General features: G+C 41.6%; 2 protein-coding genes across 4 annotated transcripts in view; one reads left to right on the top strand and one right to left on the bottom strand.

The window, feature by feature from the left end:
* The window catches only part of cltca (clathrin, heavy chain a (Hc)), a 31,973-nt gene extending 15,765 nt beyond the window's left edge, over positions 1 to 16,208 (top strand). Inside the window, exons 7-30 of the mRNA XM_063487618.1 lie at positions 1,109 to 1,306; positions 1,403 to 1,603; positions 2,256 to 2,408; positions 2,562 to 2,684; positions 5,447 to 5,584; positions 5,676 to 5,840; positions 5,960 to 6,140; positions 6,941 to 7,104; positions 8,235 to 8,360; positions 8,447 to 8,589; positions 8,937 to 9,171; positions 9,281 to 9,403; positions 9,490 to 9,635; positions 9,721 to 9,904; positions 9,995 to 10,187; positions 10,459 to 10,616; positions 10,712 to 10,984; positions 11,135 to 11,452; positions 11,713 to 11,844; positions 11,944 to 12,054; positions 12,141 to 12,311; positions 12,411 to 12,632; positions 14,213 to 14,288; positions 14,566 to 16,208. Of these exons, the coding sequence (XP_063343688.1) occupies positions 1,109 to 1,306; positions 1,403 to 1,603; positions 2,256 to 2,408; positions 2,562 to 2,684; positions 5,447 to 5,584; positions 5,676 to 5,840; positions 5,960 to 6,140; positions 6,941 to 7,104; positions 8,235 to 8,360; positions 8,447 to 8,589; positions 8,937 to 9,171; positions 9,281 to 9,403; positions 9,490 to 9,635; positions 9,721 to 9,904; positions 9,995 to 10,187; positions 10,459 to 10,616; positions 10,712 to 10,984; positions 11,135 to 11,452; positions 11,713 to 11,844; positions 11,944 to 12,054; positions 12,141 to 12,311; positions 12,411 to 12,632; positions 14,213 to 14,288; positions 14,566 to 14,699 (4,068 nt within the window). The 3' untranslated portion in view covers positions 14,700 to 16,208. The remainder of the gene's footprint in view (positions 1 to 1,108; positions 1,307 to 1,402; positions 1,604 to 2,255; positions 2,409 to 2,561; positions 2,685 to 5,446; positions 5,585 to 5,675; positions 5,841 to 5,959; positions 6,141 to 6,940; positions 7,105 to 8,234; positions 8,361 to 8,446; positions 8,590 to 8,936; positions 9,172 to 9,280; positions 9,404 to 9,489; positions 9,636 to 9,720; positions 9,905 to 9,994; positions 10,188 to 10,458; positions 10,617 to 10,711; positions 10,985 to 11,134; positions 11,453 to 11,712; positions 11,845 to 11,943; positions 12,055 to 12,140; positions 12,312 to 12,410; positions 12,633 to 14,212; positions 14,289 to 14,565) is intronic.
* Positions 16,209 to 17,160: 952 nt separating this feature from the next.
* Positions 17,161 to 18,952, bottom strand: ptrh2 (peptidyl-tRNA hydrolase 2). Of its 3 annotated transcripts, none has more exons than XM_063487620.1 (2): positions 18,812 to 18,952; positions 17,161 to 18,443 (listed from the first exon to the last, which is right to left on the bottom strand). In XM_063487620.1, the coding sequence occupies exon 2, from the start codon at positions 18,432 to 18,434 to the stop codon at positions 17,919 to 17,921; it is 516 nt and encodes a 171-aa protein (XP_063343690.1). In that variant the 5' UTR covers positions 18,435 to 18,443; positions 18,812 to 18,952; the 3' UTR covers positions 17,161 to 17,918. The 3 variants fall into 3 exon arrangements, with proteins under 3 accessions (XP_063343690.1, XP_063343689.1, XP_063343691.1); XM_063487619.1 differs by having other exon boundaries at positions 18,808 to 18,951; XM_063487621.1 differs by lacking the exon at positions 18,812 to 18,952 and adding an exon at positions 18,755 to 18,773.
* Between the last annotated feature and the right edge of the window lie 2,672 nt (positions 18,953 to 21,624).

The raw sequence follows: 21,624 nt of genomic DNA, 5'->3' as shown, positions 1-21,624 counted from the left end.
AGCCAGGTGAAAGGAAAATTAGTCTCAACTAGACTAGCAGCATAATGTTTACCGGGGGCGGGGCGGTTAAATCAACATAACCATATTTTTATGGAAATGTTGGGGAGTAGAAAAACAGCACATCATTATTACCTCGTAAACATTTCAGGTGGGAAAACGGTGACATTACATTATCATACAGTGCTAAGATATTGAGCTCATGAATGTAAATTCAGTGAGTGCATGAGAAGTGCTCTATCCTGGCCTGTCAGTGACATGCATTGATTATAGGTGTAGCACTGAACTGCTGCACAGAAACCCGACAGGGGTGGAGGAGGTAACATGGAGAATTTAAATGACAGAGTACGGGTGGAAAAAGGCCCATGTCCCATCAGCGTGTGATGCAGAGTGGGAAGCACATCCTGGTGCTCTCTATCTCCGTGTAGATCCTCTCGGTAGTGTCTGCCTGAAATGAGTTTTGCTATTTGTTCTTGGTGGATCTGTCTCAACTAGGTTTATCACTTGATACTTGATATTGTTTTCCTAGCATTTAGGAAGAAAATGTTAGGCCACCCTGGGGTTAGTGTGCAGGCTGGTCTCCCTCATGATAGTAATTATCTGACTTTAATATCAGCCTCTACAAGCGTACTCTCCTCTGGACACATGTAGTGCGCACTGAGCAGTACACAGGATGAACACTAGGAAACCTTTTTTTAAACTCCTTTCTTTTTTGTTTATTTTAATGTATTTACATTTCCACATTACTTCCATTTAGTCCAGTAACATTATAGTAAGTAATCCTGCTTGAGTAGTTGCCAGACTTCACACACAAGCCCTGTGTTACACTGAGCCACTAAAATAACATTTGCATTCAGCACCCATATCCCAGGGCTAGACGGAGTTTAATTTAACATCTTGACTACTGATTTATTTATTTTTGGTTACCTGACAAAAGTGTATTGAATCATGCCTCTGTGGTCATAATGTATCTAAGATGAGTTCAAGTACAAAAGACTGTTTTTCCAATCAACGTTTCATTGTGTATTTGACCAAATCTGTGAATCCACATGCCTGACATAAACTTCACAGATTGACTTGGACTTTAAAAATGTATTTTCCTGTGGCACAGGTTCTGTCTGTCTGTGTGGAAGAGGAAAACATCATTCCCTACATCACCAACGTGCTGCAGAATCCAGATCTGGCTCTCCGCTTAGCTGTCCGCAACAACCTCACGGGAGCCGAAGAGCTGTTTGCACGCAAGTTCAACAACCTGTTTGCTGCTGGCAACTACTCCGAGGCCGCCAAGGTTGCTGCTAATGCACCAAAGGTACATTAGTGACTTTCATGGTCTTTTACTGCCCGTTTTGTCTTTTATCATTGCTTTATGGCTTTTCTCATATTCTGCTGACATTTCTTCACTCAGGGCATCCTGCGCACCCCAGATACCATCCGTCGTTTCCAGAGTGTTCCCACTCAGCCTGGCCAAACCTCCCCCTTGCTGCAGTACTTTGGTATCCTGTTAGACCAGGGTCAGCTCAATAAGTTTGAGTCCCTGGAGCTTTGCAGGCCTGTCCTCCAGCAGGGGCGAAAGCAGCTTTTGGAAAAGTGGTTGAAGGAAGACAAGGTACTGTACATCATCTAAGCACCAGCTCGCAGGAAGTCGCTCTTCCTGAGCTGCCTGTTATGTTTACACAACTTGCCTGTTATCTTGGATCAAGCAGATCATGTGATATGCAAGGAATTTAGGAAGTCTCCCTTCAGAAACTTTGAATCTACAAATTCTCCATGGTTAAGAAAAAAGTGAATTATGCATTTGAGTTGATTTTCATTCACTTAATATTTGCTATATTTTCTATATCAGTGGAGAACCAATCCCAACAGTCTTAGAGAAGTCCATCAAGAGTCCATCAAAATTTTAATACTATAATCTAGATCAGATCTCTAATCCCTAAACCTAACCAAGGAAGGTAAAAAGAAACTAAAATCTGGCAGAACAGCTTGTGATAAAAGACCGAAACAGTTTGTGAAGGCACACAACACTGTGACCCGCTGGTAAAGTTTCTGCCTTTCCTCATAGCAGCCATCCCTCAAGACTTTATTTGAAGCAGTGCATTGTCAGGGATTGTAATATCTAGTCCTTTTACTGAAACAGTGTTGTTAAGATTTTTTTTTATTGTCATACATTTATTATTTGCATTTAAACAATGGTTTTTTTGGTTGTTGTTTTTTTTTCCATAATTGTCTCTTAAACGTCTGATGCTTCTTGTGTATTCCAGTTGGAGTGTTCTGAAGAACTGGGTGACTTGGTGAAGGCGGTGGATCCTACCTTGGCTCTCAGTGTGTACCTGAGGGCCAACGTTCCCAACAAGGTCATTCAGTGCTTTGCAGAGACTGGTCAGTTTCCTAAGATTGTCCTGTACGCCAAAAAGGTATGTCTAAGATCGCATTTGGCCATTACTTTTAATTATCTGTTCTCTGGATTTTATTTATTTTTTAATCTAGTTTAATGAAATTGGTTCTGACCATTAAGTGGAGTGGAGAGAGCTTGTTGGTTATTGTAGCATTTTCTTTCTTTGTTCCAGGTCGGCTACACACCAGACTGGATCTTTCTGCTCAGGAATGTGATGCGGATCAATCCAGAACAGGGCCTGCAGTTCGCACAGATGCTAGTCCAAGATGAAGAGCCACTGGCTGACATTACACAGGTAGGATATGAAGGATATGTAGTGATGCAGCATGTTTTTTATTTTTGATTCAGTAGTTCAACAGAGTTATTATTTTATTTTGAAATTGTGTTATGTGACCTTGAGGTCACCTAATTATCACTTTCTCTGTGATTAACCAGTCAGCGTGAAATTGTCCCAGAATTTAAACAAATAGAATTTTTAAATGCAGAATGAGTTTATAGTTACAACAGTTACAATGCAGACTTTATTTGCAGTAGGCATGGCTGCAAACCGTGTATGAGTGAAGTTAGAGAAGCATGCGCTTTCTTAAGTGAGTGAATGAATAAAACACATTTCATGTTGTTTTCATGTTTATTTGTCAAGTACTTGGTAACAAATAAACAACAGACCAATACAAAGGACAATAGTCGTTGTTGCGCTCTGGAGCCTCCGTGATCTCAGTGTAGGGGCACATTAAGCAGTTAATGCACTGACCAGAACCTGGCTGCCGCAGATTCTGGTCAGTGTTTCTCTAGCTAGCAACAGAGCAACAAGGACTGCTGTCACCAGCTGCAGTTCAAGAAGGTGGAGTTAGCTGTATTTGGCCACAGAACCAGAGCCTCTCTGGGATGGCCTGAGAAAGACATTGAGGACCACTACAACAACAACCCGGCCACACAGCAGGGAGTGCAGGACAAGAAGGGTAGCTGGGTAGCATTAGCCGAACTTTCAAAATAAAGGCACGGGTGGTTCAGTAGTAAATTGAAAAGGATGTCATCATTCTGTTAGGCAGAAATAACAACTAAAAAAAATACCATTTGGTGTTTATTATTGTGTCATATACTTATGCCTGCCTACTTCAGTGTGGAAAACACTGAATAAGTTTGAGCATAAGTATTAGAGATGGCACGATACCGCTTGTTTATGTCCGATACCGATATCATAAATTTGGATATCTGCCGATACCGATATGACTCCGATATAGTGTATTTTATAATCAATAAAACTGTTTTTTTAATATCTTGTTCATACTCAAGTTTTAAAAAACAAAACACTAAAGCTATTCTGTTAAACCTGTATGCAAAAAATACACTGCATCCAAAATATTTCATAGTTCAGCAATACTGAGCTAATAAACTTAAACCTGCACCATCCTCCCTATTCTGGTATTTTAAAGAGTATTTAGCAGAAATATTAAGCAACCTGACTAATAGGGTTGCCAACTCCCAGCAAAAATAATAGGAAACCACCCCCCACCCTCCGCCTCGTGATACTTAATCGACGTAATCAACTTTAATTTAATGCACATCTTTAAAAATAAAAAGCACAGAAATCAGTTATTTTTCTACAATAATTAAATAGATTCAACATCTTTCTTCAACAGAACTGCAGACTGCACAGATGGTTCCCAAAGGAAAAAGTACTATAGCTTACTAGGGTGTGTATTAGACTTAATAGTTACTATATACAGTAATGGACTTCTATACATTTTACATCAGATTAAAACTTTGGTTGTAAGATTCAGATAATTATTTATTAAAAACTAGACATTTTAAATGAGAATAAGAAAGAAAAGTATGTCTTTGTGCCCCCTTTTCCCTGTTAATGCCCTACCTGCCCCCCTGGCTAAACTTTGCTAGAGCCGCCCCTGCACAGTTACCAGCCGTCAGCTACGTAGAAAAAGATCCTGGTGTAGAAAGTAATATTAAATACATTCTAACAACAGCTTATCGAGCTTCAATGTGCTGCTGCTGTTGTTTGGTTTCCTCTTTCTGGTGCAAAGTGGGCCAACAACAAACAAGAGAGACGGAGTCGCGACAGAAAAGTCGATCAGCTGATCATTGATCAGTTTCATGATTGAAGTAGCAACAGGAGAGGGAGGGGAGAGAGGCAGTCGCTCCATATATCGGTTGTTAAGCTCAACGTGGGAATGCTTTACAAACATTCAGAGATGAACTTGCACACTTGCTTTACTTCTCCGGGATAACTTTCTCGGAGATGAAATGCCGGGTTGGTAGCGAGGCTCCAAATGCTCAACCAGACCGCCGACAGGTCTCGCACGCCACAGCCGCTCTATCACGTGACGCATACTGCTCCGACGTGCTAAGGTTATGAGCTGAGTTACGCCATGTCGCAAGTTTTGTGAGGTGCTTTTGTGATATTTAATGGATCGGATTACATTTTTTATTTCTCTCAGACATCCGATCCAGTAATTTAGGTCAGTATCGGACCGATACGTAATATCGGATCGGTCCATCCCTAATAAGTATATAATATACTAGTTTATAATGGTGGAAAACACTGAACAAGTTTATTGAGCACATGTTTATGTTTCTAAATCTTGCCTTTCACATGGTATAAAGGAAATTCACCTCTTCCTTTACTTCCTGCCTGTGCATAACCTCCGTGCTGCAAGTGTCAACCGCTGACACAGCTCGTGTTCCTAAAGTGCAACAGAGCAGGTGATAGGAACTTTAAGAACACAAATCATTGCATCACAGGCAGGCTTTTTTTTTTTTAAACAGTTACTGTATTCAGTCAACTTTCACTTGTCATTGCAACTTGTCTAAAAGCTTTAGAGAACTGTGTGGGCTGCATTCCTCACATTTAATCCTTTAAGTGGAGCAGAACATTAGACTGCTGACAAGAATATTGGTTTTATATTAAAGGTAAAAGCTACAGTAAAGAAGTACTACCATATTTGATACAAAGAGGCTTTTTTTTGTTGTTGTTTTTAATAGCTGTACAAGTGTAGTCTAATTTTTGGTTTATTTCTTACCTGTGGTTCTGTTTTTGTCCAGATTGTGGATGTGTTTATGGAGTACAACCTGATTCAGCAGTGCACATCATTCCTTCTGGATGCCCTGAAAAACAACAGACCCTCAGAAGGACCTCTCCAGACTCGCCTGCTGGAGATGAACCTCATGCATGCACCACAGGTAGACCAATATGCACACACTTGAATAAATGAAATGAATCCATTTGTTAAGCATGAATCACTGTTTTCTAATGACTCGTCTCATGGTGTAGGTTGCTGATGCAATCCTGGGCAACCAGATGTTCACCAACTATGATCGTGCCCACATTGCCCAGCTGTGTGAGAAAGCTGGACTCCTGCAAAGAGCACTGGAGCACTACACTGACCTGTATGACATCAAGCGTGCTGTGGTGCACACACACCTGCTCAACCCAGAGGTAGGCTTCACTTACCTACACAGTCAAAGTGTTTTCCCATCTGGCAAATGTGTCATTGCTTGTTGCTGTAGATTGTACAGCCTCTGACTTAACATTTTTTTCCCCACACACACCTCCAGTGGTTGGTGAACTACTTTGGCTCATTGTCAGTGGAAGATTCTCTGGAGTGCCTCAGGGCCATGCTCTCAGCTAACATCCGCCAGAACCTGCAGATCTGCGTCCAGGTGGCGTCCAAGTACCATGAACAGCTCACCACACAGGCTCTCACTGAACTCTTTGAGTCCTTCAAGAGCTTTGAAGGTGAGACCCAAAAATTCATACTTAACATTCTTTATTATATCAGTAATCCATAATCCAGCCAATACAAATAGCTCTTTCTCACTTGTACCTACTGCTCAACATGGTTTTTAGGGTTTTCCATTAGATGGTAGTACCTGCTACCAGGTACTTGACTGGGGTTCCAAGCAATCTGAATGTGTGACGTCAACAGACTACATGCCACTGCTTGGCTAGTCAGTGGCATTACACAATGAGTCATGAAAGCATCTCCTTCACCAAAATCAAAATTGCCATTTTTGAAACCCAGTAATAAGGGACAAGCATTTTAGATGGTACTCAATTATCAGGGAAAACGAGACGAGTCGATCTGAGTAGGTACTAATAGAAAAGGGCTGTAATGAAACTGATGGAAAACCCAGTTCAGTTAATGAGGAAGTATTGGAAAGTTATTGAAATAGTCATGATTTGTTTTATATAATGCATCAGTTCGACTGAAATATTTCTGTAATAAGACTAGCTGCTGGAAAAGCATTTGGCTCGTCTCTGTTTCGTTACTGTTGCTATTACCTCCTAACCCTGTACTTGGATAGATGTTGCTCAGCTATCAGTCAGATATGTAGGCCAGAACAGAGGCAGGACGATCGATAAATAGTGCAGGATGCTCTGGAGGTGAACTAATGCAGCTCATCTGTATTGACTGGAGTAATAGAGCATAAAGGTTAAGTAAACTAATTGGGGAAGAACAATATTTTAATGTCAGGAATGTCCCTATCCACATGGATCCCATTTGAAGCTTAATTTTAACTGTGTGTTCCCCTCAGGTTTGTTCTATTTCCTGGGCTCTATTGTAAACTTCAGTCAGGATCCTGAAGTTCACTTCAAATACATCCAAGCTGCCTGCAAGACGGGCCAGATCAAAGAGGTGGAAAGGATCTGCAGAGAGAGCAACTGCTACGATCCTGAGCGTGTCAAGAACTTCCTCAAGGTAGTGACAGGGATGACTGGAGCGATCAAACACTGACACAAGCAGCTTTTATGACTTTGACTCTTTTTTTTTTTACCCTTGCCCGTTATATCTCCGTTTCTCAGTTGGTTCCTAATGGTGCTTGTTTTTAAACTGTAACACTGTCAGAACTTTATCAGTAGTTTTATGAATTTAATGTTGGGTTGATCAAAAGTTTAAACTCTCCTGAAATCTCTATTTTATAATCAGACGTTGCTTATAGTGCTTAGTCTGTCTTTATATTTTATAGAAAAGCCAAGCTGCACACATTGACAGTTTACCTGTATTTGTTGCAAATTGTTCAACCAGCAGTCCTGATGGCAGTCAATTATCTTTTGTCCTTTTCCTCTTTTGTCTTTGGAATGGCAGGACATGTATCAGGTAAATCTATTCCTCCCCACAGTGCAGGATTCATTCCCTGCTTTTCTTTCACCCCTTTCCCATTATTTTCAGACACATGATTGAAACTGGGATTTGTATGGAGGCGTATATGTTTATACACCACAGTCCATACACCTACTGGGGTGTATCTATGTATAGCCAGTGATCTATTAACTTTACATAGTCGTAGTCATTCATTGGCTCTTGTGTGTGCAGGTAACGGTGACCGTGTTAGGCTCCTTTACTTCACATTTAAGCACAGAAAGTGTCGGTTTGTGTTGTGTGTAATCTTGTAAGGAGCTTTTTTTCCCAGTGCAGCATGTTGTTGGATAGTAGTATCAAGATGCACAATCCCAGTTTTTTTTTTTTTTTTTTTTAAATCCTGTGGATGGCAGCAGTGTTTCAGTACTGCTTAGTGAGAACTGGCATCTCTGCTTATTAGTATGAAGGAAGTTTATTGTTCTTTAGTGCGAAACACACACGTTGTTTTCAATAATTTGACCATCCTTTTAGCCTCCCTAGCTAACAAAGCCAACTGTTCTAGTAGAAGACGCTTGATTTTGTTTCTATGTGGTTTTTTAACTGATTAAGTCCTGATACTTTTAAATAACATCCAGTTTCATTTTTTAGTGATTATAATTATAGAGGGCAGAAACAAAACCAATCTAAACATTCGACTGTGTACAGATTCACTGACTACACTCTCTTCCCCATTACTCTGTGATGCACAGGAAGCCAAACTAACTGACCAGCTCCCACTCATCATCGTCTGTGACCGTTTTGACTTTGTCCACGACCTGGTCCTCTACCTGTACCGCAACAACCTGCAGAAATACATTGAGATCTATGTTCAGAAGGTAAGAGTCAACACAGAGACATTTAGTTTTCAGAGCACCTTTCATTCACAGATCAAGGAGAGATTTATTGTGAAAACTTTGCTTAGGTAAATCCGAGCCGTCTGCCTGTGGTGGTTGGTGGCCTCTTAGATGTGGACTGCTCCGAGGATGTCATCAAGAGTCTGATCCTGGTTGTCAGAGGACAGTTTTCCACGGATGAACTGGTCGCTGAGGTGGAAAAGAGGAACAGGTGCTGCACACATTCAACTTATGTTATTTTCTAAAACATAGCCAAAACATTAATTAATTTTTACCTGACACTTATTCTTCAGTGTAATCCCGTGAGCTGTATGGACGTTAACGAGTGAATATCAGGAGGGAAACTGTGATGCAGATGTGTTTACGGCTTCTTTTGGAGCTGGCTTTTGTCAAAAACTTTTTAATCATTTGAAATAAAAATTTATATATACATATATATGATTTATATTTGTATAATTGTATTACTCATCATTTACAGCTTACTGAAACTAGATTTGAACCAAGCGTCAAAGCTGTATACGTAGCCAGGGATAGTGCTGACATCTGCTTTCCTTACAGGCTGAAGCTGCTCCTGCCCTGGCTCGAGTCTCGTATCCATGAAGGCTGTGAAGAGCCAGCAACCCACAATGCTCTGGCCAAGATCTACATTGACAGCAACAACAACCCTGAACGCTTCCTGAGGGAAAACCCTTACTATGACAGCCGTGTGGTGGGAAAGTACTGTGAGAAGAGAGACCCCCATTTGGCATGTGTAGCTTATGAGAGAGGACAGTGTGACCAGGAGCTGATCAATGTGAGCAAGATGATTTGATGCCACAAGTCCAAGTTTCAGCCTATCCAGTTCTGTTGTTGTGAACTTAACTGTAGCACAAAGCACTGTAATTCTTTCTTTCTTCCATCAGGTCTGCAATGAGAACTCCCTCTTCAAAAGCTTGTCCCGCTACCTTGTACGACGCAGAGACCCTGAGCTGTGGGCCAGCGTGCTGCTGGAGACCAATCCCTACAGGCGACCACTTATTGATCAGGTACGCACACAAGTTTTGTGGGTTTTTAATCCCCCTGCCCGCCAGCACTGCTTCTCTAAGCTTAGTTTCTTACTTTGTGCTGTCAGGTGGTGCAGACAGCACTGTCAGAAACCCAGGACCCAGAGGAGGTTTCGGTCACAGTCAAGGCTTTCATGACTGCTGACTTGCCCAACGAGCTCATTGAGCTGCTGGAGAAGATTGTGTTGGATAACTCGGTCTTCAGTGAACACAGGTATTTACCAGTGCTGTACTGCTCATCCCGAGTTATTTTAAAACTGCACAGAAATCCTGAGATCATCTTTTTCTTTCTCCCACAGAAATCTGCAGAACCTGTTGATCTTGACAGCCATCAAGGCTGACCGTACTCGAGTGATGGAATATATCAGCAGGCTAGATAACTATGATGCCCCTGACATTGCAAACATTGCCATCAGCAATGAGCTCTTTGAGGAGGCCTTTGCCATCTTTAAAAAGTTTGATGTCAACACCTCTGCTGTGCAGGTCTGTTTTTATTTTCTCAACACTTGGACTAATAATCGTATTACCTGAAGAAGGTTTGATAATACTTCCTGTCTGCCTCCTGCCCCACAGGTGCTGATAGAGCATATTGGCAACTTGGACCGAGCCTATGAGTTTGCAGAGCGCTGCAATGAGCCCGCTGTGTGGAGCCAGCTGGCCAAAGCTCAGCTGCAGAAGGGTCTTGTTAAGGAAGCCATTGATTCCTACATCAAGGCTGATGACCCCTCTGCATACATGGAGGTGGTACAGGCTGCTGATACGAGTGGTACGGAGAATGATCTCACTAAATTAGAGCAGGTTTTAGTGAAGGCTGTTAGTTGTGTGCTAGTGCCACTTTAATTGAAAGCAATTAATTAATCAATCAATCAATTACATCGACTGTGTTATCGGGTCTTAGATGGCAGCCTGTACAGTAGCTTTGCTTGTGCAGCAGATATCGAAGGTGCACAGAATCTGACAGTGTTGCAAGTCTAAAGGGGAAAGAAGAATTACTGTAAAAACAGAGCAACAGCCTCATTAATGTAAATGTGTTGCAGGTAACTGGGAGGACTTGGTCAAATTCCTGCAGATGGCTCGTAAGAAGGCCCGCGAATCCTACGTAGAGACCGAGCTGATCTTTGCTTTGGCCAAAACCAATCGCCTTGCTGAACTTGAGGAGTTCATCAATGGGCCCAATAATGCTCACATCCAACAGGTTCAGCTCCCTCTATCGCAGCTTTGACTCTGACGAGCCGACGGGTCATCGATGAAATAATGTGTTTATTGTACTTTTTATTTGGGTTTTTTTAGGTTGGTGACCGCTGCTATGATGAGAAAATGTATGAGGCCGCTAAACTGTTGTACAACAACGTTTCCAACTTTGGTCGTCTGGCTTCAACCCTGGTGCACCTCGGAGAGTACCAGGCTGCTGTGGACGGCGCCCGTAAGGCCAACAGCACCCGCACCTGGAAAGAGGTGTGCTTCGCCTGTGTGGATGGACAGGAGTTCAGACTGGCTCAGATGTGTGGTCTCCATATCGTAGTGCACGCCGATGAGCTGGAGGAGCTGATTAACTACTACCAAGTAAGAGATCAATGAGAAGCATTATTGTCCTTAAAATAAATTCAGAAGTTTGAAATCTGACATAATGATTTTGAGGTGTGCTGCTCTCGTAGTTTAGCCCAAAAATGAGCACGCATTTGACGACCTCCCATCGTTGTTGTTCTTTCTCAGGACCGTGGTTACTTTGAGGAGTTGATTACCATGCTGGAGGCCGCCCTGGGCCTGGAGCGCGCTCACATGGGGATGTTCACAGAGCTGGCCATTCTCTATTCCAAGTTCAAGCCCCAGAAGATGAGGGAGCATCTGGAGCTCTTCTGGTCAAGAGTTAACATCCCAAAGGTCCTGAGAGCAGCAGAGCAGGCTCACCTGTGGGCCGAACTTGTCTTCCTGTATGACAAATACGAGGAGTACGACAACGCCATCATCACCATGATGAACCACCCGACAGATGCCTGGAAGGAGGGCCAGTTCAAAGACATCATCACCAAGGTAGAGTTTAATTGGATATCACAATTACGACTTGTTTTTTTTCTTCCCAACAAGGATGCACAACGTTGACCGCTTGTGTCTTACATTAATGTAGCAGTAAAATCTTTGGTCTGATACGAGTCAAGCTAATTACAATTTTCCAGCAGTCTGCAAAAAAACAGAAGACAGTACATTTATCTCCTAATGCAGTGTTTTGTTTTTATTAAACAGATTTGCTTTAGAAGCATTAAATAATTTCTTTCCTTCCGTGTGTGCTGTAGGTGGCCAACGTGGAGCTGTATTACAAAGCCGTCCAGTTCTATCTGGAGTTCAAACCATTGTTACTGAACGATTTGCTTATAGTGCTTTCCCCCAGACTGGACCACTCACGTGCCGTCAACTTCTTCACCAAGGTACATTTTGTTCCATGTCATAATGATTCAGATGCATCAGGCTGGTTTCCTCTGTGGTTCAAACTGGGCTGAGCACTGAGCGCACTTGTATGTTAACAGGTGAAACAGCTGCCTCTGGTCAAACCGTACCTACGGTCAGTACAGAACCACAACAACAAATCAGTCAACGAAGCACTTAACAACCTCTTCATCACAGAGGAGGACTATCAGGTGAGTAACTGTGGATTTAGTTCAATGTTCTGTTATTTCAAAAATACCCACCTCTCACGCTTTCATTTTCTGCGTACTCCTGCTAGGCACTGAGAACATCAATAGATGCCTACGATAACTTTGACAACATCTCACTGGCCCAGCGCTTGGAGAAGCACGAGCTGATTGAGTTCAGGAGAATCGCTGCCTACCTGTTTAAGGGCAACAACCGCTGGAAACAGAGCGTAGAGCTCTGCAAGAAGGACAAGCTTTATAAGGTGCCCCTTCCGTTTGAGTGTTTGCAGTGCTCAGGTTAAGGTAAGCAGGTGTGTTGCACTGTTCCTGACCCTCTGTGTGTGCTGCCTCTCGCTCTGCAGGATGCCATGCAGTATGCTTCAGAATCCAAAGACACAGAGCTGGCAGAGGAGCTGCTGTCCTGGTTCCTGCAGGAGAACAAGAAGGAGTGTTTTGCCGCCTGCCTGTTCACTTGCTACGATCTGCTACGACCTGATGTGGTGCTGGAGACCTCCTGGAGGCACAACATCATGGACTTTTCTATGCCGTACTTCATTCAGGTCATGAGGGAGTACCTCAGCAAGGTGAGTCGTCTCTTTACAGGTTTGTTTCCTGTTAGATGGTCACTCAAAAGATCTGAGGACACGTTGGCACACGAGGAATCCTCAGTGAAATAAAACTTGCACAATTTTGTCTGATTACTTTGCATCTCCAGCCGCCTCTGCCAGTTTCTACATGTTTTTTTTTTTGTTTTTTTTTTTAAATGTTCATCTTCTGTGCTGCTCCTCTTCTCTTTCAGGTTGATGCAGTTAAGGAACAGGTGACAGTTTAAAGCTCTGTGTTTGATCAGCATTCAGTTTAGGAGATTGCAGCCTGGAGTGTGCATGGTTTTAGCTGTAATGCTCTTTGCGCACTCACTCAAAAACTGATCAGTCGGTCAAACTGGTTTTGTAATTGTTGGGCAACTATTCATATAGGATGTAATACAAAATGCTTAAACTTGGTATAACCATAGCATGTAAGTATGTAAGTTTTATTATTCAGTATGTTGTTCAGTGGCGTTGACACAGTGATTTGAAGCATTCCTGTGAAGTTGGGAGCATCAACAATTATAAAAAATGATATACTGCATATCTAAAGTGCATTTACCTCCAGCTGTGTAACACTGTTGGATTTTTGTGTTGCATTCTGATGCTTGGGACTTGATGCATGTGTGTTAACAAAAAACAAAGTCTTGCTCATACATACCTGCAGGCTGTTGGTTTGCCCGGCTTCATGCACAAGGCTTTGAACGATAGGAAGCACCTGAAGTAACCTGGCTCCGCCTCTAAATAAGCTGCGTCTTACTGCTGCAGCAGTGTGACACATACAGCATGGGACACTCAGCAGCTTTGTCTCACTACATTTATTTAAAGGGCTGCTGTTTGTTACACTGCATGGACAAACTGAATGTGCACACGGGGTGTGGAAGTAAACTGCTGAGCAAGCCTTTATTACTGTATTTTAGAAATAACATGCATCCAGCTGCTGCTGCTGCTTTCCCCTTGGACCATAGAAGTCCATTCTGCATATTGCTGCTAGCAAGTTATCTGACTCACTGCTCAAAAAGGTTCCTCCTGCTCTCACTTGTATTCATGTATATTGCTGGTTGACAGGAACAGACTTATTTCCTGCCTCTGTCAGGCAGAAGCAGGGAAAAATGACTAATTGGACCATCATAGCCATCCTAGTCTCAGCATTTATGCCCAAAAAAGATGTTAAAACAACAACTGCTGTTTTCGACTGCAGAAGCCGTTACTGATCATTCACGTTTCATTAGTTGACTATTAAGAAATAAAGGGCAACTGCTTTTGCTACTAAACGTAACTGAGGATGTCATAAATGGTTGTATTTTTAAAATCATGCAAAATATGGCACTTTATTAACGTTTTTATTGCAGTTGGAAGTTCTCAGTTGCCTCTGTGGGTTCATGTAATCCCACATTGACACGTGTCGTTGAGCTCGGGGCTCTGAAGGCTCGGACCATCTGCTGCAAGAGTCTGTTATTGTTACTTAAGAGATCGTGTGTTGACCCCTACTTTTTTTTCCTAACCTTTAACCATGTAAGTTTCATTTTTAAGGGTTTCAGCGTTTTGCTAAATGTATTCATGTATTCTGTTTGCAGGTAGATAAACTTGAAACCTCAGAGTCTCTAAGGAAAGAGGAGGAGCAGGCAACAGAGACGCAACCCATCGTCTACGGTAACATCAACATCCACTTATCGTGATCAGTATCCAGGAGAACGCTTTGCTTTCTCGTCTTTCACTTTGTGGTTCCAGGGTCCTCTGTAGTCACTCAGTTTAATCACCATGAATTCTTTAAGTCATGAAAGGTCCTGAAAACCTGGCTTTAACTTCTTATTATACTTCTGATGACATAAAAACAAAACCAACTTCCAGTCTAAGCTTTTAAATCAGAACTAGAAAATAAAAACAAATGTGCATGTGTGAAATGGTTCCTCTGTGTGTGGGCTCGCAGGAACACCCCAGCTGATGCTGACAGCAGGCCCAAGCGTCCCCGTGGCCCCTCAGCAAGCGTATGGCTACGGCTACCAGGCGCCCGCAGGATACGGTCAACCAGCAGCTCAGCCAGGCTTCGGCTATGGCATGTAAAGACCCCAGCTCCTTATCTCCACTTACAGGGTGGAGCTTCCATCCATCCATCCCCCACAGTCCTTCGCCAGACCATTATCCTCTCGCTCTGCCTTCAACAGGGAGAGGAGAACAGCAACAAACTCGTCTTCATCTTTCTTTTCTTTTGTTTTTTTAAACTTTTCTTTACCCCCCTTAAACTGCCATGAAGGACTCAGTTTTATTTCTGTTGTCAAACGAAAGGTTTGAATCACAAAGATTTAATTTCCTCACATTCCGTATTGACTACATTAATTTTTCTTATGTTTATTTTATTTGAATGGGAAATGGTTTATGTACAATGGGAGGGTTGGTTTGTGGGAAGAGCTGGTCTTCTCCAAAAAAAAAAGAAAACCACACAAACACACAAAGGTCTGTTGTGAAGCATCTGGTTTGCACTCTGTAGTGAGAAGAAATTAATGTAGAACCTCTTCCTTTTGATGTGCGTGAGCAGCTTCTTCTTTCAGACTGTAAAATGCATTTAATTATTGTATATTCAGACACATGGCCGCTGCTTCCGTCCCCACAATCCTGAAACACTACGTTGTCCCATTAATGCCCCAAACTCAAACTTCAGGGCTGGTTTGATGAAGAAAATCCCAGAGAGTATTTTACGTACAATTTACAGGAAAGTTTGGTTCTTTCCAGCAAAGCCTATGCAGAAAAACATTTACTTCCAGATGACATGTCTATGTGCTTTACACACGGCTTTAATGTGGGACGATTCCACCTTAGGAGGGGCTGCAGACCTGTGTGTGCTCGACTAACAACCCCCCCCCCCCTCCCTTTATGCTGTGGTTTGTTTCTGCAGGAGAGATTTTTCAAACTTTATTCTCCTGTTTGGATTAGATTGAATGTTATTAAGTTGAACTCCTCTAAATCAGAAACAATATCACAACACTTGTGGGATTGTGAAGGTTTTTTTTTTTTTAAGGCTTGTGTGTGTATACAGGAAATCAATCATTAATCCCTTTGAACTTATATTCTTATCTCAATTACCTTAGATTTAAATTGTGCACTTAAGATACTTGATTGTGCATAATCAGGATCATAATGAATGAAACAGCGGTTTTGTTTTCCACTTAAAAAAATAAAATAAAGGCTTCTTGTTTGTCAAGAAAAGTGTGATCGTGTCTTGCATGTGCTGCTGCTGTAACAAACTCTCACAGTTCTGATGGGGGTGATAACAGGGTGATATTTTTTGTCTCTACTACAACAGTAATGATCAGTGATTGCTAAATCTGAAGTCCCATACTTGATGCAGGTGCAGTACTAAACCTTTGTTGAAGAGAGGAAATGTGTAGGAACAAAGTTGCACACATTACTGGACGACCCCGAATGTTCTTCTGTTTATTTTGAGACATTTCGTTTTCTGTGGCTGGCTAACAAGCGCTTGTGTGCGTGCTCGGTTTGTACTGCTATAAATGTTCAATATGCCACCCAGCTGCGATTATATTGTCATGTTTTGCCTCTAGGGGGTGCTATAGTAAAATAAAGCTCTATACAAGTCATTACAGCTATTATACACTAAAACCAGCACTGCTTAAAAAATACTAAGGGACCACTTAAATTACAAATCAGTTCCCGATTAATAACATTCAATTTGAAATTCTATGCTGTCATCAGATGCACAAATAGCTGATGTTCCATAGGTTTTAATTGGATTCATGTCAGAGGAACACTGGCCGCGAGGCCGAGCTTCGTCCATATCAGCAGGATCCCACTGCACCATCTAAAGGTCTGGCAGGCAGTCTGAGAGGTACATGCCTGTAGCTAACAGCAGTCAGGGTGCCGCTGGCCAACAAGTCTGGTCTGTTTGGCCATCCAAGGATAAACCTCTCCAGACCATCAATGACCTTCTGCCAAACGGGTCGTGTTGGATGATATTGCTGCTGGCATAAGCGTTCACCATGAAATCTCCAGACTTTGTCTGTCACAGGTGCTCAGTGTGAACCTGCAGTCGTCTGTAAAGTGGAGGACCTGTTATCAGGTGAACGCCAGCTAAGATGCACCGGGCTGTGAGGTCATCCCACGCTGTGTCAGGATGTCACGCAATGAGTGTGTGTCCAGCAGTTCAGTCAGAAACATGCACAAGTAGGCTGCTGAAGGGGATTTTGTGGAGCTCTGTATTTAACTGACCTTGATGTAGTGTGATGATAAAGTGTCACCTTCATTTTTTTACAGTGTAGAAACATTGCTTATGATTAAAACAATGATGTGAATGTCTTTTCCTGATCACCTCACCCGGAAAACACGAGGTCAAGCAAAGAATCGCTGTGCTCAGACGATATGACTGCACTTACGTTAGACTACCTATAATGTGGCAGCAGATGTTACTGTGTGTTTCATAAAAGTGGGCAGGCAGACGCAAAACGTTATCAGGGCTGGAATTTTTAAATACATAGCACAACAGTGAAACATTGGTTGTATTTAAACACATGGCTCTGATCTGTAGCCTTAAACTCAGTTACATGAATGTATCCAATTGTCTTTATTTATTTGGCACTTTTCTAAACTCACATTTCAAGTATTTCACACTGAAACGGCTTCATACGAAGCAGATTTTACTACAGCAGCGTTACATACACTTAGGATGGTTGTACGAACACTAATAGCGTGACATCATCTCCTTTCTAGTCAGTGCATCTTTCTTTACCTTCTAGAGAATTTGACCAGCTCATATGATGACTGACATGTAGACAAAAGCTTTTCTCATTTTAAACATGTTAAAAATAAGGTGTGGTGACTTGCTGAACTGCTGTTCTGTAAAACCTCCACCTCTGCTTTGTAACTGTGGCTTTTATCAGCAGCACCCCATGAATTAGTTTTCTAGTTACACATGTAAAAAATCATTTGAGACCACACAAATTAAAAAAAATCCAAAACATTATTTTATAGGAAAAAATAAATGCCATTGAGTCTCAGCACAATTGTGATGTTGCATTCATTTAACCTGCTCTGCTGCTTCAGTGCAACATCACAGTAAGAGTGCCTACAAATCAATCTTCTCATTAGCAGTACATAATTTGAGCAAATGCTTATAAAGAAAAACAAAGGTTATTAAATCATCATATTTCTGAGCGTCCCGTTGATGTGAAGAACTGCTCTGTTACTGAGCTATCACAGTAAAAGTACAAATGTGTCATTACTGAACTAAGCCCTGTAATAAAACTCCTGGTAGCTCAGCTGAAAGCTGGATCTCTAGTAGAGCTTCAAGTCTCCAGTGACACTGTCGATCAGATCGGCCAGGCCCGGGCCAATGCCCAGCACGGTGCGTGAGCCCGGTGCGATCTGTGTCCTTCCTGCATCCTGGATCAAGCTAACGGGAAGTCCCATTTCCTTGGCGCGGCCTAGCAGATCAATCAGGGTGTCCTCGTCAGGCGCCTTCACCACCACTTTGGGCTGGCCACAGTATTCCCACTGTCTGAGCAGCTCGGGGTTCCTGCGTTGGACCTGCTTGTAAGCCGACACAGCAGCATGGGAACACTGGGCAGCAACTTTCCCCTTGCCCATCTTTAGGTCATTCCTGACCACCAGAATCATTTTGAACTCGCCTCCTTCTCCCATCACACTTGCTTCTCCAGAGCCATTCCCATTCCCTTTCAACAGACTTTTGGATGTTGCGCCAAAGCGGGCCCCAAGGCGCCAACCAAGAAGGAGCCCACAGCCGAGGCCAGCTGCTACACCCAAGACCAATGGGCCATACGACAAGTCCATACTTTAAACCTGGAAAAATGAGAAACAGGTTAAGGCCACACACACACACACAAACTGGAAATACACTGTGTAACTGTTCCAGAGGAGGTCTCTGAATAAATAAGTCTTCCCATCTTAACATAAAAAATGTCCATATTCAAATTTCCATTTTGCGCTGTAATTCGGGAACTTTGCTTCAAAGTGGTTCGAAGGTGGTTAACGTGCTGTTTACGTGCTGTTTACGTACTACACTAGCTAACTTTGTGTGCGAGACTAGCCGAGCTGCTTCCTGGTTACAAACAAGTGTGAAAAGCAGGACTTCAGTACAGAATGACACGAACAGACGGTAGAAGAAAGGAGGAAACAGCAGGATCACACCGGTCACATTTCATACCTACTGCTCGGCAAGAAGAAGCGTCTTCTGCCTCACTTCCCGTCGCTTGGTGATGACGTCACACAGCAGCTGTTTCGTTTTTGTTAACTTTGTTAACAATGCTCCGAATTTGCATGAAATGTACCAGCTTTATCCATCGTAATCTCTTTTAAACTATGCACTGTACCTATTCAATCTCTTTGTTATATTTCATTTATTACTAATTTTTATTAAAATTATTATTTTAATAAACATTTCCCCGGGGTATTTCTTATCTAGTTTGAAGTAAACTTGTGCTTTTTCTTTAATCAATAACCGAAAAAATTACGATAACCAATTAAAAACAAACAAACAAAAAAACATACTGCGTACATGTTTTAGAACAAATAGGAACATCCGACATGTTCTTCAGAAACACATCTGCTGACGTCGTTAAGCCAACAGGAAGCGGTTTCGTTTGCACAGGGTTTTTTGTTTGTTTTGTTTTTTTAATTTATTGAGCAATTGAAAATACAAACGCTCAAAGAGGATAACAGTGATAACAATACAAATGACAACGAACAGTACAAAAGTACAAGAAATATAGCATTAGAGGAATTATGAATAATAGAAAAAAATACAATTTAAAAACAAAACAGAAAAGATTCATATGGCAGGCATTTAAATTTTGCGTAAAGGAGAGCAATGAAAAAATAAAATAAAATGAGTCAAAATTTAGAATAGCAGGAGACGGGCAATACCCTGATTAATTTTTTTTGGCATATTTGCTCTTAGTCTTTTTAAGCAAAGAAAGAAAAAAAAACTTAAAATCATTAATAAAACAAAGAAGGCTTCGAGTTCCTCGATTTAGCACAATGGATATGATATTTACCCAATAGTATGATGATGTTAATAATGTCTGAGACACCCAAAGCTAGATGATCCATATAAAAAATAATATGACATAGTTCAAATGGTTCAAGATTCAAAGTGTTTATTGTCATGTGTACAGAAGAAATAGCAAATGAAATTCTTCCTCTGCTGTCCAAACACAAATGCCAAGTTAGGTTGAAGCAACAAGATAAATAAAGATAAAAATAATGAAAGATAAATAAATAAGTACAAAAATAAGTAAGTGAAGACAAGTGAGGTATGCAGATGTCGATGGATGTACAAAGGAGCTTAATGTGCAAAATGAACTTAGTGGTGGCACGTCATTAATTTTTAGAGAAATCCAATTTTTTATGTCATCACCAAAAACATTGTGTGATAGTTTGCACAGGTCTTTGATTCAATGACGCCACATAAATGAGGGAGGAAGCACACTATGAAACATACCCATCTGAAGGGTGTATCACAGATAATACATTGTAAATAATTGATATTTTATTAAAGACTGAAATCACCAAATGTTCTCATGTGTTCCTCAGAAATAACGTCTTATTTCAGCTAAACTGAAGCAGATATAAATGCTTCAGTCTAAAGCCTCATTAGTTATTAGCCTCGTTAGTTCAAATCAGTGTTGTGAAAGCTAGCATATTAATGGAACAAATACATGACAATATAAATATGGAAGAGTGTCCTAAAATGGTTTGAATGGTGGAGAGTTACGATGTTATTAAGGAGAGAGGGTCTTCTTCTTCTTCTTTTTATAGTTGCTCCCATTATGGGCCACCATAGTAGATCCTTTGCCTCTATCTCACCCTATCCCTCCAACCGTCTTCTGTTACACCAACCCTTTGCATGTCCTCCACCACCTCATCCATGAGCTTTCTCTGTGGTCTTCCTCTTTCTGCCTGCCTGGCAGCTCCATCTTCAACATCCTTTGCATAAAATAAATTTCCTTCCTGTTGTCGCCAAGTGGAATCCAGTGGTTTTCAGTGTTTTGGAGTAACACTCGAGGGTCATCTTATTGTTGGGTTTTTTTGTTTTCTGTGTTCGCCGTATCATCGTAGGGTCTTTACATTACAATATAAATCGCCTGGAGGAAATTGTTGTTGTGATGTGGTGCCATATAAATAAAACTGTTGAATTGAATTGAACTGAAAATCGAACTGATTAACAAAATGAAAGGAATCAAAAATATTACAGACATACTCAAAGTATGAAAGTGCCATTTAAAAATCATTCAAACATCATGTAATAGAGAAAACACAGCCGGGGAGCCTCCGTAATCATGATCTCAGTGCTGCGTGTCTCAACAGGCTCAGGTTCAACATACTTTTAAAAAATAGTTTTCCAATTATTTACTCTTTTATTTAACTTGAAAGCAACGACACAGCGCTGCACAGTTTTTGTTTTGTTTTTTAAACCTTGCAAAGAGCCCCAGATGAGAGAGCCCCGTTACTGGCTGATGTTAATGCTAGTGCGTTAGGTGGAGTGTAGACTCATATGAAGTCCAGCTAGTTGTTAACAAACAGGATGGACGCTGTGTGCTGTACGGTCGGATTCCCGCAGGTTGGAGGCGGAGTGACGCAGACAGAGGCCACCAAAACGAGCACACCGAGGAGGATGCCTCCTAACTTTACTCCTTCCCACACGACCTTGACACAGTTACACCACCAACTAAGCACAAACACATAATACTCAAATCAGCAAAGCACAAGGGAACTGTTTTAGTGTGATGTGCGGTTAAGTACCTCATCTTTGTCTTTTCATTTTGTGCCCAAATGTTGTAATGTTGTATCTTATTTTTGGCATCTGTACAAAGACAAAGGCACAAAATCAGCAGCTTGTGGTAATACGTGTTATGGTTGCTCAGGAGTGTACAGTGTCTCGTTATGAAATAGTCCCAGTCATGACCCACAGATATGAAATGTTAATTCATTACCGTTAAAATGTGAGTTTTATTGCAAAACT

The sequence above is a fragment of the Pelmatolapia mariae genome, linkage group LG10_11, assembly GCF_036321145.2.
Source record: "Pelmatolapia mariae isolate MD_Pm_ZW linkage group LG10_11, Pm_UMD_F_2, whole genome shotgun sequence".
Classification (NCBI taxonomy): domain Eukaryota; kingdom Metazoa; phylum Chordata; class Actinopteri; order Cichliformes; family Cichlidae; genus Pelmatolapia; species Pelmatolapia mariae.
The sequence above is the reverse complement of the archived record's forward strand: the minus strand, read 5'-3'. Positions and strand labels throughout refer to the sequence as shown.

Coding starts and splice junctions, on each gene's coding strand:
- ptrh2 (XM_063487620.1), bottom strand. CDS start 18,434: ATGGACTTGTCGTATGGCCCATTGGTCTTGGGTGTAGCAGCTGGCCTC.